Source organism: Lepidothrix coronata, unplaced genomic scaffold (assembly GCF_001604755.1).
Source record: "Lepidothrix coronata isolate B3197 unplaced genomic scaffold, Lepidothrix_coronata-1.0 Scaffold9, whole genome shotgun sequence".
Lineage (NCBI taxonomy): Eukaryota > Metazoa > Chordata > Aves > Passeriformes > Pipridae > Lepidothrix > Lepidothrix coronata.
The window spans coordinates 8,486,511-8,504,773 of NW_016690189.1; the positions used below are offsets into that span (position 1 = coordinate 8,486,511).

Sequence of the window (18,263 nt, forward strand, 5' to 3'; positions counted from 1 at the left end):
TGGGTATTTCTGGCATTCCTCAGCCCCTTCAGGGGAAATATCAAGCACTTAAGGCTCTTCTATTCTCCTGTAGCCAGGGAGATAAACCCACTGCTCAGTGAGAGACTTGGTCCTGTTTCGTTTGGGTTTCAGCTGAGTTTTACAGACAACCCTATTGGGATTGGAGCTTTTTATGTTTTAAAAAATTCTTTCACACATTTCTTTTCCTAACAGAAAATTTAACATTGGTAGCAACACCATGGTGAAGGAAGAATATTAAATTTACAAAGGCTGCTATGAAAAATAGAGCAGTAAGCTCACAGGCAAGTAAAAAGGCAACCAAAAATGAGAATGTGTTGGCTATACTTTTAATAAAAGCCACAAAGAGATGTTTTGTAAAGGTTGGTAATTTCTAACAGGCCTGCATACCCACTCCATGGACCCCATCCTTCCTAGCTGCTCCTCTATGATCCACCAAGGTGCCAATCTGCTTTCCAATGGTGACCAGCAAATTGAAGCTTTTTCCTCTTGCGTCTTGGGTGGAGGCCCAAGATGACACTAAATGGCATTAATCTGAATGGTTGGGTGGCAAATTTTCAACATTGTAAATGTTTGTGATGGGCTGCAGTGGGAACATGCTGGGCAATGCAGATATAAAGTGAAGCCCATCACTGCACACTGAGCACAGAAATGAGACTCTAAAGCTCAAATGAGAGCACATTGTATCCCATTTGAAAGAAATGCATGAAACCAGGATGGAATGCTTCCATACTATGGCAAGAGTAGGAAGAAAAAGACTGCAGGACTGATTATATAATGTTTGGAAGCTGGAGCTACTGCTCCCTCACGGGCAGCTGTGCTGTGTTGGTTTTAGACCCCATTTTCCTCCTTCCACACAATCTGCACAGACTGTAGGAGACCCATATCCAGGAAGGTGAGAGGAGCAGCTGAGCAGCAGATAAAGCAGCTACAGACAGTGTTGAATGGCATTTCATTGTGGATACACAGGTGCAGAGTGCAAGACTCTCAGTGCAAGGCTTCTGACAGTACCTGTCTCATGAGCTGTGGCCACCTCACCAGGGAGGCTGGGGGTTTCCACAGCCAAGGGAGCTCTCGTGAGAGAAGGGCTGGCCGGGCACCAGCCTTGGACCAAAAGAAACATTCCACAAGCTTGATCTTTTACTTGCTTTTTGATTTGTAAGCAGAATTGCTAAAAATGCTGATTTACCACCCTGTATACATAGCAGTATTTTGCACGTGACTTCCATGCACATATGAATTAACAGCTGCCTGTCCTGGCATGGTATGTGCTGACTGGGATGGAAAACCAGTGAGTAAGATGCCAGCAAAGCTGGATTTCTCCACCCTGGATTGGTGATACTGTTGTGGTTTCTTCAGCTGCCAGCTAAACTTTCAAAATGACAAATATTTATCCTGAAAAATCTACATCTGAAAAGCAAAAATAAACTAGGCAATTATAAAATTCGATTTTAATGTCTGCAATTCTACTGTAGCTGAGGCTTAAAAATTCATGAGGATGTAAAAAAAAGGACTGATAGGTATGGTGGGGGGAAAGAGTCATCAGATTGGTGTTTTAAACATCAGAATGTCTCATTTTATCAGGTACACACCTTCTCCAGAGCAAATATTATACACACTCTTTGCCTACAAGAATCTTTAAAGTATCCTTAAAGATTATGGCTTAATAACTCCTTTATTTACTTTGACCTAGGTATTTTTAAATTTTCAATGGTTGAACTATAACAGTGCCTTGAGTCAAAGCAATGCCATGGCCTTCCCAGAAAGAATAATAGGGCTCCATGCACGTCTCTTGTTATTGCAAACCATGGCATGGTCCTTGGAAACATTCCAGGCATAGGCTGTAATTGATCTTATATAATTTAATTTAACAGTCAGTAGTCATTTTCTACGGCCCTGCAGCTGCCATCTCCCCCAAGATGCTGGGTCCCTGGGTGCAGGGAGAATTCCCAGCAGCAGGAGACCAGAAGTGAAGAGATGGAGGGGTCTCAGGGAGGAGCACATCTGTGAGGGTTTGAAAAGCCCAGAGAGAAATTGTGTGTGAGTTTGTAGTAACAGGCTTTCTGAAAAGAAAGAACTCAGATAATCCCTACATTTGTGGAACCCAGTTTGTGCTAGGAAAAGTTGTCTTCCTCGGATACTTTAGTACTTTATGCTCCGTAATTCATAAATACAGGAAAAAAACAGTGCAACAAAGTAGATGTACTTTATGCAGAAGGTAAATAAATGTAGACTTTTTCTTACTGTACTCAAGAGTATCTTACAGTTTTTGTCAAATGTATGTTATCTTTGGCTTTCAAATACCAGAGTTCAAGTGATACCTAGTGATCCATAAAGAGGTTGGATTGTTGCATTAAAGGGTAATGGGGGCACACGTGTTTTTTCTTTTTTTTTAAAATGTGGAAAGTGGAATGCCATGGGCCAGTGACTCAGAGATTAATGCAGAAAGCCAAGAGAACCAAGCACTGGCATATGTCAACAAGAATACTCATTAATCATCTAATCTCCATAGCTTCCTCTGGCCCAGAAAGACTGGGAGAAACTTTTTAATCAAGAACTCTGGAATTTGGCTAACATATAGCTAATGATGTGATCTAATGCCTGACTTCGTTAGCGACGGTTTAACTTGCACACAGGCACAGGCACACAGACACACACACTGTTGGCAGCCTTCCCTGTGAGCTGAGGCTGTTCTGCAGCGATATGTTTCAAGACCTCTTGTTTCCATCTGGCTTTGTAAGGAAGGAGGCTCTGTGCTGGCCAGCTCAGGAGGTGCCATTTGACTTTCTCTTGGACCCTCCAAACAGCCACAGATTTTGAACTGGGCATTTTGGCACCTGGAAAACCCTACGATGAGTCTCTCATGAAATTCCATCTCCTCAATGGACTGCATGAGATGACACAGGAGGCCACTCCTATCCCTTCCAAGGTGAAGGGTGGTGTTTTTAGGTGTCCAGAACACCACATTCAACTCAGTGCCAAAGCTTCACTTGGCCTCAATGGCCTCGGAAAACTGCGTGTTCTTCCTTCATGGGAGCTGGCACATAATTCCATTACGAATTACAACCCTAACAAAGGTACCAGAACCACAGTAAAAGCATGTTTCAGAGCTTGAGAGTCCCATATAGAATTAATTTCAGTCTTCTGTCTTGCATTATCTACCAGGTGTCAATTAATCCAATTGGTTCTTTTTTTCATCAGCAAGGATGAATCCCTGAGTTAGAAAAAACCATCAAGCCTCTGCTTATGGTCTAAATGCAAGACTTAAACCTGCTTTTCTGCTAATGAGACTCCAAAACCAAAGTTAATTGCCTAACTTCTGGAAATAATTAAGGAGGGAAAGTATCTGATGTTTCAGAGAAAGAGACTTGGAACTCTGATGTACACAAGTAGGTAAAGGAACTTTAAAAAGTCATTAAATTCACTGTTAAAAAATTGTTTACATACTACAGCAGTGAAGTAATTATTTACACAAGTAATAGAGAACTGTGGTCAATTCTGTTTTCCTAAAGAGAACTAGGGTTGTAAAACAGGTGGTTCAGCTGTTGCTGCTCCTCCTTGCAATGAGTGAAGGGTAGACAGGAGGAAGACCTCTGTGACAGACTGGTGGGCTGCTGGGAATTTCATGAAGATGATATGCAGTGAGGGAGTGGGATAAAAACAATTGTTCCCCACCCAACACTGAAGAACAAGGTGACACTGCACCCTCCCAGCCTGGGGTGCAGCTCCCCACCACAGAAGGATTTCCTCTTCATTTAAAGGCAGGTACTTCTCCTTGGGAGGAAGGAGTTGTGCTCAGTGTCTCCTCAAATAACATAGGCAGGGTGTCAGATTTTTTTCTGTCATTTACGAAGGTTCTCCTTCAGATTTGGGTCAGTGAGGTGAAATTTGGTGAAGCCAATGGGCGGCAGCAGGCTCAGAGAGCATGTCTACATTCCATATTTGGCCGACCAGTGTAATGTGATTGGCATGATTTGGGGATCCGGAGTTCCCCATGGTAAGTCACTATGCTCACAGTGGTCCCTGTGGCTTTTGGATTGCTGCTTTTGTTTGGGAAATATTTAATTTCACATGTGGCTGAGTCATTGCCTTTGGTCTGGTGGCCTTGGTGTCCCACTTTCCGAAGTATCAGTTAACTTGTTCCCGTCTGTCCCTCCATACCCACCTGCTGCTGCTGCGAACACGAACTGGTGGGCAATGCTATTTGTCAGCTGCACCCCTCTTGGCTGAGGCGCCTGATTCCGAGGTTGCAGCAATCACCAAACAAGGTGAACATGAAAACATGATGCAGCTTTTGCTCTCCAAAAATAGCAACAGGAGAAAGTAAATTAATCATCTCTCTTCCTCTGCCCTCAAGCTACAGAGATCATCAAGACAGATTTGTCAACAGCATCTGCAGACTTTCACCCTGCAAATATCACCACTGCTTTTGCAAATAGCATCACAAAGGGAATTCAAAGAGCTCTCTGTCCTTCACTGAAGCCAGAAGATTGCTCCAAGGAGGGGCAGGAAGATCTCACTTTTCATTTGACACTTTCCCACTTGAGAAGCACTTCACTAGTAAAAGGTTTCTGACTTACGTTTGCAGGCATCTGGGGCAGAGAAGGGCTTCCTGAGGTCCCGGTAGAAGCCCAACTTGCAGCGCTGGCAGTGCTGCCCTTCTGTGTTGTGCTGACAGTTGTCACAGACACCGCCGCTGCGATTGCCTGATGCCAGCCACGCATCCATGTCAAAATGACAAGTGTCGGCATGCCCATTACACTTGCACGCTGAGATGAAGCCAAAGGGAATAGAAAGACTCATTAAGGCAAGGAAAGATATTGATTTGTAGAAGAGAGACACAAAAGCCCAAGCCATGTTTTGGAATGGGGACTTGACCTATGAACCTGTTATTCACTCGTAGGCATGGAGTATCATTAAATTTTCATCCCTACTTCCCAGCCTCTAGAAGTGACATTTAAGAAGAAGTATTTTCTTTAACTCTTTTATTTCCAATACAGGTTTCCCAGTACAAGGACAGCCATAGATGGTCAGGCCAGTGCAGGGAGACAAAAACAGTGCAAAGAGAGCCATTCCTGCCACACAAACACGTGGTGGGTGCTGGGCAGAAGCATGGCATTGGCTCTTCACGCACTGAGATGCTTTGCAAGAACCTACCCACCACCCCAGTATCTGCTGCCTCTTGGAAACATGCGAGAAAGGCACACATGGAGGAAGCATTTTGCTCTGGCAGAGGCTCTGGAGACACTATTCCTGACCAGCTACTTACACTGACACTCTTTGGGGGCTCCGGTTTTGCCGTCGGCAGCCTGCCAAGGCTGGTCGTTGTAGAGCGGGGCACAGTGCTGGCAGTGGGACCCTGCTGTGTTGTGCTTGCACATGCATTTCCCATGGACCTAGCACAGAAAAGAGAGCAAGGATCACCCACAGAAAAGCCCAAAGAGTTTACAGGGCACAAGCAATGCCTGCATACAGGCCAGCTAGATGCTATCACATACACGAGAAAGAGGGACAGCATAATGTCTGCCTCGATGTCCAGTGCAGCCAAGGACAAATATTCTGCAGTTACACTTTCAATTAGATTAGTATTTGTGGATCTGCATGTCATGGTATTGTATAATCATACTTTTTTTTTCTTTTTGGGATCTAAAAGGATCTTTAGAAGTTTCCAGGTGCAGCATGAATTTCCAGAAGAGATTAAAAAAAGCCAAGATTCAAAACATCCTTGGAAACACTGTAAAACCCTTCTCTTTTTCTCCCTCCCAAACATGAATACACCTTTGCAGTACTGCAGGAATAGCACCCACAACCTCAGCACCTAGCCCTGTGTGCCCAGCCATCACCAACACAAATAAGTACAAGAAAAAAGAAATTCAACCTCCTGAAACATAAATATCTACTCATCCTAGGCAGAATTTTTGCCCCACAAAGGAAGAACCAAGTATAACACAAGGACCATGACTGACTATTCTCGGACATGTTCATGACAGATAATTTAACAGCTAGACAGCCCAGTGTAAGGAGGTAATTAGAGATGAAAGGCCAGCGTAGCACGCTTGGTGCCAGCTGCCTTGTCAGTCGCTGGCATTACTCACCCTGTTGGCAAATGCAAAGAAAACAGGATGTAGCCAGAGGGCACAAGCAGCTCAGCAGTGCCTGGATGCAGTGAAATGGAGCTCTGCAGCAGCATGGCTTTGCTGGCAAGGCTGACGGCCCTGCCTTTTCCCATGGAGCAGGACAGGTAACTAGCTACTGTAGCTATTTTGGTGTGTGCCTGTGCTTGCAGCTTTACTCTGCTGGACATTTTGCTTTTAAATACACAATTCAGCTTCTCCTGCTGCTCAGCAATGAGCCAGAGGCCTCAGTCTGCCCTGCTAGCATGGCCCTGTGCTCATGCCACAAGTTGGCCATAAAACCAGTGGAGCTACACCAGCTGCCATCTGCTTTTGGCATTGAGAGGAACAGAGGGCAGTTGAGGTGCCTGGTGATCCGGCCTGGAGCTGGGCAAGGTTTTAACTACTACTGGAAAACTCTGCCTTCCACAGTATTTAACTTGCAGTTTTACAAGTGTGCTGTTCTTAACTGCATGACTTGCTGCTGGGATCGCCACAAAAAAGGTTCCTGTGAAAAACCTGAACAGTAAACAAAACAGAAGAGGACCTTGAACATGTTGTAAACGGCTCCTGCTTGTTACGTTGGTACACAGACACACGGACACACACCACACACACACCTGGCTGATGATAACTCTCTGATTTATTCACTTTTAATGAATAGATTTCGGCTGGTATCTCATAGCGGTCAGATGTAACCCCTCCGTACAGACAAAATTTCAAAACGTACCTTGAAAGTCCTTCAAAGACTCTTCAGCAGCAATGAAAATAGCAAAACCTTTCATTCCTGCCTTATTAAAATGTCTAGATCATCAAAGGAAAATACAGAACAACAACTGGGCTGTGTAAGCAACGGATAGATACAGATGGAATCAGAATGCACAAGCATCTAAGCTAAAGTGAAAATACATTGTTTTCTGTGCTTTTTGGCCTCATTGCAGGTATCCGTTGGTCTCACTGCAGATACTAGATGGTCTGTCTGGCTTATTGTATTTATATATGCTTAAATCTGTGCTAATGTTTGAAAAGAATGAGAAGAAAAAAAAGAAAAGAAACAACAAATTTGTGGGGGGAATATTTAGTTCTCAAAGTGTGTCTTGTGTTTTCATATTTTCATTTTTGCTACTACCTTCAAAATGTTCTTCAAACTCTAAGATGCCTCACTTTCTTAAATTACAGCTCTTCAATAAATTTTTCTCTCTCATATTTTTTAGGCAAGGTCTACACACAGATCGATGTTACAGGGTCACTTCACACATATTTCCTGCATGGAAACAGAAAATGGCTAAACCTGTATTGGTCATAAGGTCATCATCTGGTGGTTTTGATGGAGTTCTAACTCTTTGATGCCACTTCTGGTAGGAGTTTCTTGCAAGCCCTTTGGCCATTGAGTAGTTAGGGCTAAACAGGTTGTACTACCCTGAACCACATCTGTGGCAGAGAAACCCTTCAGAAATCCTTCCTCACAGGAGTGTCCCAGCCGTTAGGATAGAGGGACCCATCAGACCCAGGACATATGTGATCAGGAAGGAAAGCTGACCTGAGTGAGTCGGAGGGTGCCATGGTCAGAACCAGATGGTCCCCCTTGGTGCTTTGAAAATCATGATGACAAAGTGAGAAGGACATGGGAGAAGAATTGCAAACAGGGGTATTTCTCAGACACCAGGACACTTGGGATTACTGTCTCCCCCTGCCAAAGCCCACAGCCTGTAGCCTCACCCCCCAAATGCAGCTTCCTCCTTGCCAAAGCCATACAAAGAATCAGTGGGACCCAATCAATCAGCCAGAGGCTGCTCAGCATTAATAATCCAAAAACTCATCTGAAACTCAGCAGCACCCAAGAAACTCTCAAAAGGTTAAGCATCCTAAGACACCAGCACAGAGAGATGCAAAATTCCCTGCTGAGGAACATTCACAGTTCCAAAGAGTAAGAGCTCACATTTTCTGAAAGCCCAAGTACTGTATAATAGAGCATGCCACATTGCTGGAATAAAGGGAGGTGGGTGAAAATAAAACAGAAGAGGATGGGTATCCCAAGAACCTGCTGTGCCACCATCAATTTGGCATGCAGAGCTAATATGTAAGCCACTGAATAGCTGTGCACCAACATATTAATATTAATCTGTATGTGAACTCTAAAGAAAAAGGTTTTATAAAATTTAAAAACTGTTGCAGCAATGGAAGGGTTGTGGGCTCTCAGATGCTGTGGCAAGGAGAGCTGCAAAAGAGCCAATTTGGAGATGATGCAAATCAAACCAGCTGGTGTTTAGATAGCAGCAGAGCACGGCATGATGCTCCTGGTATTGATTGCTTGTAAAGCTCTGATGCACCTCGGCTCAAGGAAACAAATGATCTCCTGAAAAGCTTAAAAAAATACCCTAATAGCATGATTCTCATGTCCGTGTAAAGGCAACTGTAGGACCAGCACAGAGGCCTGAAGGCTTGGGCTCCCCAGCTGACTCGGTGGATGCTGTCGCAGCTGGGTCAGGAGGAAACACATGTTACCAGTCCTTATCAAAAGGGTGCTCCTTTGCAGTTTTTTTTCCTCAGGGTTTATCACAACCAGATGTGTCAGTGCCTTCCTCGGCTGCTCCCTCCCAAACACAGATCCCACTGTGGATCCTGCACCCCCTTTGCTCGCCTGGGCATGGCCCATCATGACTGTTCAGTAGCCCAGCCTGCCATGCATGCTTTGCAAACCTGCGCAACCCTGCTCACTGCTCCCATCTCTGGGATTCATGTTTGGGTGAACACACACAGAGGCACTGGATGCAATGGCCCAGCTGATCCTGCTTCTGTACCACATGCAGCTACCCAGACTCCAATCTTTGGGAGTAAGCTTTGGAAAAGGCAGTAGGGTTTCCAATTCCAATGGTGCTGTGCCTTTATAGTGGTGCTACTTAAATGGGCTTGACACTGAGAAAACTTTGCCTCTCCAGGGTCCCCCCAAGTCTCACAGTGGCCCCAACCCCTCTCAGCCAGGCAGAGCATGGAATGCAGACCCACTAACGAACAAGCTGAACAGCTAAATGGGCAGTCAAACCAGCGAGGGGAGGGAAACAGGGTCTTTAACTGCTTGTTTTTCAGCGCAACCATTTAGTTAGTGCCTTCTTTTCCCTATTCCTTTTTTGTAGATGTTTAATGAAAGTTGGACCCAGGTGCTTCAAAAACCTTGCCTCAGGCTGATGTATTTATTCTCTTACATTATAGCATTATAATGACTATCCCCCAAAAGAGCTCTGCTTTAAAAAAAAAAAAATCTCCATCCTAGTTTTATCCCATTGAAGAAAATATATTTTTTCTTTTACATAATTCCAGCATGACAGAAACATTTTTACATGTTGGAAGCAACAAAAGAAGGTGAAAATTAGCAAACCCTTTGTTGCTGCCCATAGGCAGACATTATTTCTTTTAGTTATAAAGAAATACTCTGATAGCTGGAAATAGGAGAAAGACAGGACAAGAAGGGGTAATACAAGGAAATGAGAAGTGGTGGCAGATGAAAAACAGCCAACAGGCTGTCTACTGTGAGTAAAATTAATGCCTGTAAGAACTGTAGGAGGGCCAGTTGCAAGACTGCTCTGCCATGTAAACACCCTGTCATGCCACAGAGCAGCTGGGAGACGGAGCTAAGAAGCCAGCCCAGCAGCTCTTCTGGGACTCAAGGTAGAGTGGGAAAATGATGTACCTGGCCTCCAGGATTTCTCCAGCATCTCAGCACATTCCTGAAAGCAGAATGTGATCCCTATGCACTGACAGGGAAAAGAGGACATTTTTTTCCTCCCTTTTCATTCACCTCGACTTACAGTTAACTGTAAGGCGTACCCACCAGGGTCATTATGGAGCATTGCTAAGTACACAAACACAATTCCCAGTATGTCTCATCCCTTCAAGCATTCACACGGCTCTTGACTCATTTAAGCAGCAAAGCCTTCTTATACCATTTTTCATTTTGTCATGGGGTCTTTATATCCCAGTTCACTTTCACACTGTTTCCCTTCTTAGCTTGACAGCCCTGTCGCAATGTCAGTCATTAGAGGGCACAATGCAAACAGTGTTACAAAAGTTGCCTTCTGTAAGATAAACGAGTGTCTGATTTCTCTATACAAAGACAGTTGCTAGGGCATGCTTCCTTCCAGAGCCTTTTGTTGCAGAATTATAACCTTCTAGTGCTTCCTTTCAGATTGCAAATACATAGGTTTTTTCTTTAGTCAAATCCTATAGATTACTTTTCTGTGCATTTATCATGTTCCAAAATGTTGAGCAGTGACAAAGAAATGCTGCATTGAGGGGAAAATGTTTTCAATATTCTGTTATGAACTGATTTATATTGCAAGAACTCACTCACTATATAGAGTCCAACACAAATGCACACTAAAAGAAAATCAACCAAAGACCTGATAGCGTAAATAGCCTAAATGGCTGGGAGGGGCAACTGCTTTGAAGAGCATTTCTTTGTTGGAACTGCTAAAACTGTTTTTTTTTTTTTTTCACTTTCTTGGAAAATGGGCATGATATCAGCCTAAGGGAAAATCACAGCATTCACACTGAGTTTCTAACCACATCTTTTAAACTGTGTTGCGCTCCAACCACTGTGCCAGTTTTAGAACCAATGCCTACTGGCTGCTGTCAGCACATGGGGAGGTATTCTTTTCCCAAAGCACCAGACAACCAAATTTATGCATGAGAAAATTCTCATATCCTACCTCGTTCTTGTGAAAGAATACAAAGCCTGTTGTCCAGGGTGTGGGGGCTGTCTGGTGGGGTTTTTTTAATTCCTTGTACAATAGGCTTCTGTCAGTGTTGCTGTAGAAGACCTTGAGCATCTTTTGATGTCAGTAGCATGATAACAATTTATAACAGCCACTGGGCTACCACACAGGAAGGGGGAGGAATATTCACCCTGCCTGACTACACAGAAGTGCTTTAGCACAGTACCTCAGTCCACCCAGGATCCCAACCCTACCTTATCATCCCACCCCTTCAAAACTATAGAAGGAGCCTGGGGAGATCAGCTGGCTAACTTGGGTACATCAAATGCATACCTAAAACTAGGTGAAGCATATCTGGGATTTGGGCCTAACTGTAGGGCAGCTGCCAGAAATCAAATTCAGACATATTTACGGATCAGGTTCCCAAATGGGTCTCTTTGTTCAGCCTAGAAAATAAAGCACAGTTCCTGGAAAAGTCCTTGATTTACACTGACACAGCACCTTGGACTACTAAAGAAGCATATAAGCATAATTTCAGCAGTGCTGTTTCGGCATGGCAGCAGCACCACACCAAACCATGCTTTGGGTACATGTTTTAAGTCCACTGAAGCTTCTTCATCGCTAAGTTCTAGTTCCCCATTTCCTTTCTTCCAAGCAAAGATGGCTGCTGTATCATGTTATTAAAACTGTCACAGAGGAAACAAGAGAACAAGAGGATGAAGAAAACTGGACAGCTTCATTTGTTCCCATTGAGTTCAACGCAGGTGAAAGATGCGCAGACAGCATTCCACTAGAGGTAATGGATGAGGGGAAAGGAAGGACAGAGTGGGAAACATTGTATAGTTAATAATAGTGGATTATCAATGATATAATGAAGTCACTAATTGATAGTGGATCTCACCTCATGGAGATAAAAGCAGGAAGCACTAGCAATGACACAGCCCTTTAAGACTGATAATTCATGCCACCCGTGAAAACCACTAAGCTGTTGGCAGGACTCTGCAATCAGGGAGGGCCACGGAGTCTCTGAGATGGATGAACTCCAGCTCTCACTCTGAGACAGAACTGCACGGCTGAGGTGAGGTATCTCTTGGTTTGCTTTCCCCATTTTGGAGTCCTAAATTGCAAGATCCTACTTATCTCCAGGCTTGCACGACACTCGCATCTCCTCTTGTATGACACTTGCTACACCTGCGAGCAGGCCATGGGGATGCTTTAGCAGGTAAGGGGCCAAGCAGGCACTGCAATGGCTCCACGAGCACAAGCAAAGGGTGAGAAGATCCTGCACCACAGATCAGAGGCAAAAACAGACTTCTCATGGCCACTGAAGATCAGGAGGGATCTCCTATGTGCGTGAATTCATTTCTCTACTCATGTTTGTGGTTTGCCATGTAATGTAGCTCACAAACTGATCAACTGTTTTGCAAAGTATGGTATGAGGTCTGTTTGTCCCTGCACAGTTTTTTCTGGGTATGCATTGGGCTGTTGCTGATGAGTTTTGGGTAGTGACCCTTAGAATAAATTGGGAGACGTAGGAAAGAGAGAAAGTGTATCTGTATCAACCCGACAGCTGTCTGTGGCACACAAGTGTACAACAAGGGACAGTCAGGATCATACTACTCATGAGGAGCAGCCCTTGCCATCCTTGGAAGGCAGCCAGGGCTTCTCTGTAGTCTTCCTGGGGAGCTCATGGAGATATACCCTCCCACAGAGCAGAAGTCTCACCTGTATTTTGAGCAGAATTCACCTAAAGGCTGACATGGCATTCCTGATACTCAAACAAAACCAGAGCTTTCCCACATAAATTCCATTCTCTTTTAGGAGAAAGAGTGATTAGGGGAATTGCCAGCAGGAGAGGAGCACCACAGAGAGTTTTGCAGCTGGATGGTGGTGAGGGCAGAGAAACAAATCTCTTTTCTTATTAGTTCTTGGCTACTGTTTTTTGCTGTTGGGGTTAATGTGAGATATTCTCACAGTGAATGTTTGGACTCTGTAAAGTCCAACTTTGCTTTGACTTGACTCGGATTGCAAAGGAAGTTATCCCATCCCAGTGAATGGAGCTAGAGCTGCTTCTGCTGGAGTGGAAGGAGACCCTCTTTGTCCATAAAGCCACTGTCTGCATCCCAACTCCTTACCCTAACAATGTCCCGGGTCAGTATTATCTCATGGGCAAGTGGACTTCTAGCCTTGCTTCAGCCATGCACAATATTTACCTTCAAAACTGTCAGTTTCTCAACTCATGGATGCCCAGACCTCAAGAAAAAAATGCATCCAATGGGAGAAATCCTGCAGCAGTAAGCTGGGCCAATGTCCCAAGCTGAGTGGAGCATCCTAGCCTCTTGGGCCAGGACCCTGCACCAAACTTGACTGAACAGCAGCCCACAGCATCCCCACATCCCCACACTGTTTTGCCAGATTCTCTCTGGGTGAGATTGCTGAAATGCTCCTGGTTACTTCACAAGATCTGGCACCTGGCAGTTATGCTCAGTGCTGCCATGACACCCTGACTTACTGCCCAGAGCAGCCCAAAAGAAAAACAAATATATCATGTCTGGGTCTTCCACTAGGCAAGCAGGGGCTGAAACTAAGCCTGCAGTTAGGATTTTGCCTGTACACTGAGACCAAGTAGAGGGTTAAGAAAACTTACACGTATATTTTTTTGAAAACTTGGGGGCTTTTTAAAAGGATTTTAAACTTGCTTAAATTTTGATGTTAACTCTTTGTCTTAGGGGATATTCTTCATGAGTGCTCCGGTCTAAACAAGCATAAAAACAGAACCAGATTTTATAATCATACTGTGAAATAATAATGGGCTTCACAGATTTTGTTTGGTTTGGTTTTTTTTTTGTTTGTCCTTGGTTTTATAGTGAAGGTTCTGCTAAAGCCCAGATAGAAACAGTTACATAAAGACTAGATTGAAGTTCCCATCTCTCTCTTGAATGACTGACCACAACGCTTCAGAATTATATTTTCCCTGAGTTTTTCAGGTGAAATGTACAAATATGCTCCCTCTCTGAAATCCTAACCTTTTTTCAGTAGTTTTCTGACTTCTCCCAGCTAAATAGCCACGAACACCACAATCTTTCATCCCTTTTCTGTTCATTCACACACATGTCTTCCTATCATCTTGCAAATAATCTTCTCTTCCAGTCCTGAAGCAATGCACTGGCAAACTGCAGCCTGGTATGCATGAGTGGGTTGCCACTGCAGTTCCTGAATAGCAGTAACCTCATGTCAAGCAGGAGCCTGGCATGGGCAAGGCTCAGTCAAAACTACCTCAGTCCTATGATGGAAACAGTGGAATTGGGAGAGGAAACCTCTTACCAGTCCTTCACCCTCCCTGCAAACCATGGGGCTATGCCACCCCTACACTAACACATATCTCATGGGACATGCAGAATAAGCTGTATGACACAGTAAATGAGTCAGCCTTACTGTAGAAACATCATCTTTGGGACTCCTGCCACATAAACATTTATAATCAGAGTTGAATTTCCCCCTTGGGGCCAGCGCAGGGGCTTGTTGCTATTTCTTGCTTTGGTTTTCAGTATGATTTTGGCACTTACTTCCTTCCCACAGCACTGCCTGTTACCTGCTCACTATCCTTTCCATGCACTATAGCCATACCGGAAGCCTATTTGGCTGCAGGCTCTGTTACAACTCTCACTGGTGCTCCAGGGCACGCTCCCATGTAATTGTATCCCACCGAAATAATCCTGAGCACAGCGCTGTATGCTTTCAAATTGGTGTATTCTCAAGATGTTGCAAGACTAGCACTATTAGAAGGGAAACATGCTGTTGGCTTCATGTCTGAGATAGTAATTTAAGTGAAATGAGAGTTCCCCGAAGACCTGGACTCCTTAGCTTGAGTAACTGCCTTTTTTTTTTTTTTATGATCTGTTCCCTTTCTAACATTATTCAGCACAATATGTTTGGCTGCCCCAGCTTTCCTTACTGCTCCTCTGCCAGCAAATCCAGGGTTTTCTGAGCCAATGTAGATGGGCAAAAAGGACAAGATGTGCTGGGGGCAGCAAGTGTCCCTGAACTGGTTGGGTGCAGGCATGCCATGCCACAGGCATATGTCAGCTGCTGCTGTGCCCATCGCCTCCCCAACGGGTTAGTGGCTCTTGCTTCCTTGGGACATGGGCAGACTGGGGTTTAGGTCTTGGTGAGTCCCAAGGCATTTGAGCTCAGAGCTCTTGCGATGAAGTCTCCTTGAAACCAGAGCACAGGGTGTTCATCCAGAGAAAGGTATTGCAAAGTGCAATAGAAAGCCTGGGAGTGAGAGTCAAAACCAAGCTCTCTGTCCCCTTGGTTCAGGACCCAATCTAATATCTGAGGATCCTCCAAAAGCAATGGCAGTCACATGATGCCTAGTACCTTCAGAGAAGCTCTCCTCCTACTTTGTCAGCAAAATGCCTTGCATTTATTATCTTTTAGATATTGTGTTATTGCAAGTTAGCATTTGGGGGAAGATGGGAGTCAGCAATTTAATTTTTTTAAGGATCTACCTAAAATAAACAAATTATAGCGGAGCACCTTTGAAGGATGAGAGTCCCACACCAAGGCACAAAGGAAGTTCAGTGCTTCAGCCCCGTATGGAGACCGCCTCCTTTGTAAAGACCACTGTGCTTGGAATTCAGGGCATCTCTTGTCAAATATCGCATACTTGGACCTATACCATCCCTTACTATTTTTAAAACTCTCCTTTCCTGCAGTTCAGACATTGTTGGGTGCATGTACATACCACATGGAAAACACCAGCTGCCTTGATGGGCTTGAATCCAGCAACAGGGATGCAGTGGTCAGCATGGCCATTGCAGAAGCAGCTGCCCTTGACGATGAAGTCATAGATGGCAAAGTGCAGGGATGGTGTGGGCTGGGGGGTCTGGGGGGCCGGGAGGCAGGGGCAGCCCTGCCGCTCCAGCAGCCGCACTCGCAGGTTGGTGATCTTCAGCTGTGCCTGGGCTTCCGCACTGTAAGGGTCCTCCGCGGCGTAAGGCGGTGACAGGGCTCGGAATATCACCTGGGCAGAGAAACAGAGCAGGTGAAGCAGAAAGGAGAATGTCAGCCCCCCTCACAGTGGGCCATGGAGTGTAATGGTAATGAGAGCATCCTCTGGGAGCATACACCAGGTTCTCATGATGCTCTTCCCCCTCCACAAGCAGTGGGAGTAGCAAATCCACCCCCAACCCAGTGTGCACCAGATGATCCCCTGTGATCCCATATGTCCCTCTCCACAAGAAGTACGGACCCTATGGGTGTGCAGTTACATTTCACCATTAACTTTAATCAGAAGTGGGTGCCAATGCTATGTGGTATGGCCCAGCACAGGGACCAGCTCTCCTGCAGGTGATGCTCAGATGGGGTACTCTACATTAACACTCCCTTCCCCAGAATGGGTGTATTTTTTAACAAATACAGCTCAGATTTCCAAATATTTGGTTCCTATCAGTCCCAGGCTATTTCCTAGTGGAAAAGTGATTAGGTATGGCAATTAGTACAGCAAGCTGATAGTCAAGAAAACTGAGATAAGAAAGAAAGAAAAGTGGGGGGCTTCCAAAGTTTAAACAAATACTTATCAGTCATTCTTTAACTTCAGTCTGATTGAATAGGTAAATATTGGCTCAAGGTGAAAATTGAGAGCACTAGATAAAAATAACCAATTTTCTTGAAAAGGTTTATTTTAAAGTTGTTGGTCTAGCTGCCTACAGTGAGAAATCAGAAACAGTATATACTTCATATGACTACGATTGACATAAAACAACACATTTATAACACATGTAATTAGTTACCGGTACATTGAACTTACAGAGACACTTTCAGATTAGTTAAATTGCTCTTCACTGAACAGCCACTGAAGGCTTGATGAACTACAGTGTTGATAAACAACATTCAATCAAGTCATTTGAGGGTTTGAGGGTGTGATGCAGCCTAATGACTCGATGCACCACTCCCAGCAGTGACTTCAAACCGCCTCAAACTACCCCACTGCCCTGCTGATAGCCACCCATGCCATCCAAAATGTCAGCCAGCCTCTTACAGACAGCAAGGAGGTGTGTGGCATCGAAGGGTGACCACTGTTTCTTGCCTGGTGAGAGGCAGGGCACAAACCTGCTGCTATTGCTGTCAGAGATCACAACTCCTAAATCCACTCCTCCCAAAAGAAGTGGCTGATATGCTTCAGCTGATAAAGGCTTCTATTTTATTTGACCAGGATTCACAGATCCTGGAAATAATGACCACAGTGCTGCCAGCTGGCCTGCCCGCGTGCTTTGCCTACCGGCTGCTGCCTCCATCAGCGCCACCACTGCTGGCACCGCTCCTGGCCAGGACCTGGCTTTTCTCCAGAGCTGCCAGAATCCAACTGGAGGAAGCTTTGTCTCAGCCTGGAAGGAGATTTAGCCCTTGTTTTGGAGCTAAATGGTGGCAGCATGCTTTTGCGTGCCCCGTCAGCCTGTCAAGTACAGTTGCGACCAGCATGGTGGTGACAGCAGGGCTCAGGCGTGCTGGAGCTGGGTGTCACATGCTGGCAAAGACATCACAGCCGCAGTTCTGCACTGACATCCTTCAAACCCTCCCTCCAAAAGGCATTTGAGCATCTTCTGCCAGAAAGACTCAGATATGGGAGAAGGTTAACCAGGAGAGGTGGTCAGAGGACAAGGCTGGCGAGCAGCACATCCCTTGTGCAGAAGTGTTGAGTCTGATGAGGGGTATTAATAAACAGTAACACACTTCAAAAGATTTTTTTGTTTCTCCTTTCTTCCAGGAACATACAGAGTTTTTTCTGCTTTCCTAAAATAAAAATATAGAGCAGGTATGAATAGAAATGCAAGCAAACCCAACTGTCAAGTCTTGCACCTCTTCCCAAGGCTTCTTATTCACCCAAATTTAAATCAACATCATTCTGATCACATTTACTTGCTACTGGCTTTGTGAATACACAATGCTTTCAGATATGGAAAGAAAATTCCTTGGGATACATCCAAACTGGTGACATTGATTTCCTTTTAGTGAAGATGATAGAAAATGATAGGTCAAGGATTTTCAGTAAAAACTAGCATTTTGGGTTTCTTGCTATTACATAAATTGCATCTCAGAGAGTTCTTTGTTTGTCCTTGTTCAGATGAAAGCAGGGAAGGAAATACGCAAATAAGAACAATTTATGCTAGATGGAGCTGCAGACTTTCCTCTCATGTTTTTGGTTTTCCTTGTTTATCTATCCCTATTTGAAGTGACTGATGCTTGTGGTTCTAGCAAAGACAATCACAGCACAGAAATCAATAACCCCAAGTGCCTCTGCACTGAGAGAGTTAAATCTTGTCTGTGTGGAATTCAGGGGGAGTTATGCTGCTGATTTCAATGGAGCCAGTATTCCAGCTCAGATCCCTAAATGCTACAAACATTTCTTTTTATGGCT

At 44.6% G+C, this 18,263-nt stretch overlaps 1 protein-coding gene across 1 annotated transcript in view; it reads right to left on the reverse strand.

The window, feature by feature from the left end:
• Positions 1-18,263, reverse strand: part of NTN4 (netrin 4) — a 45,349-nt gene that overhangs the window by 10,810 nt on the left and 16,276 nt on the right. The window contains exons 3-5 of the mRNA XM_017804530.1: positions 15,591-15,869; positions 5,288-5,414; positions 4,599-4,787 (exon numbers count right to left, since the gene is read on the reverse strand). Coding sequence (XP_017660019.1) covers positions 4,599-4,787; positions 5,288-5,414; positions 15,591-15,869 — 595 coding nt within the window. The remainder of the gene's footprint in view (positions 1-4,598; positions 4,788-5,287; positions 5,415-15,590; positions 15,870-18,263) is intronic.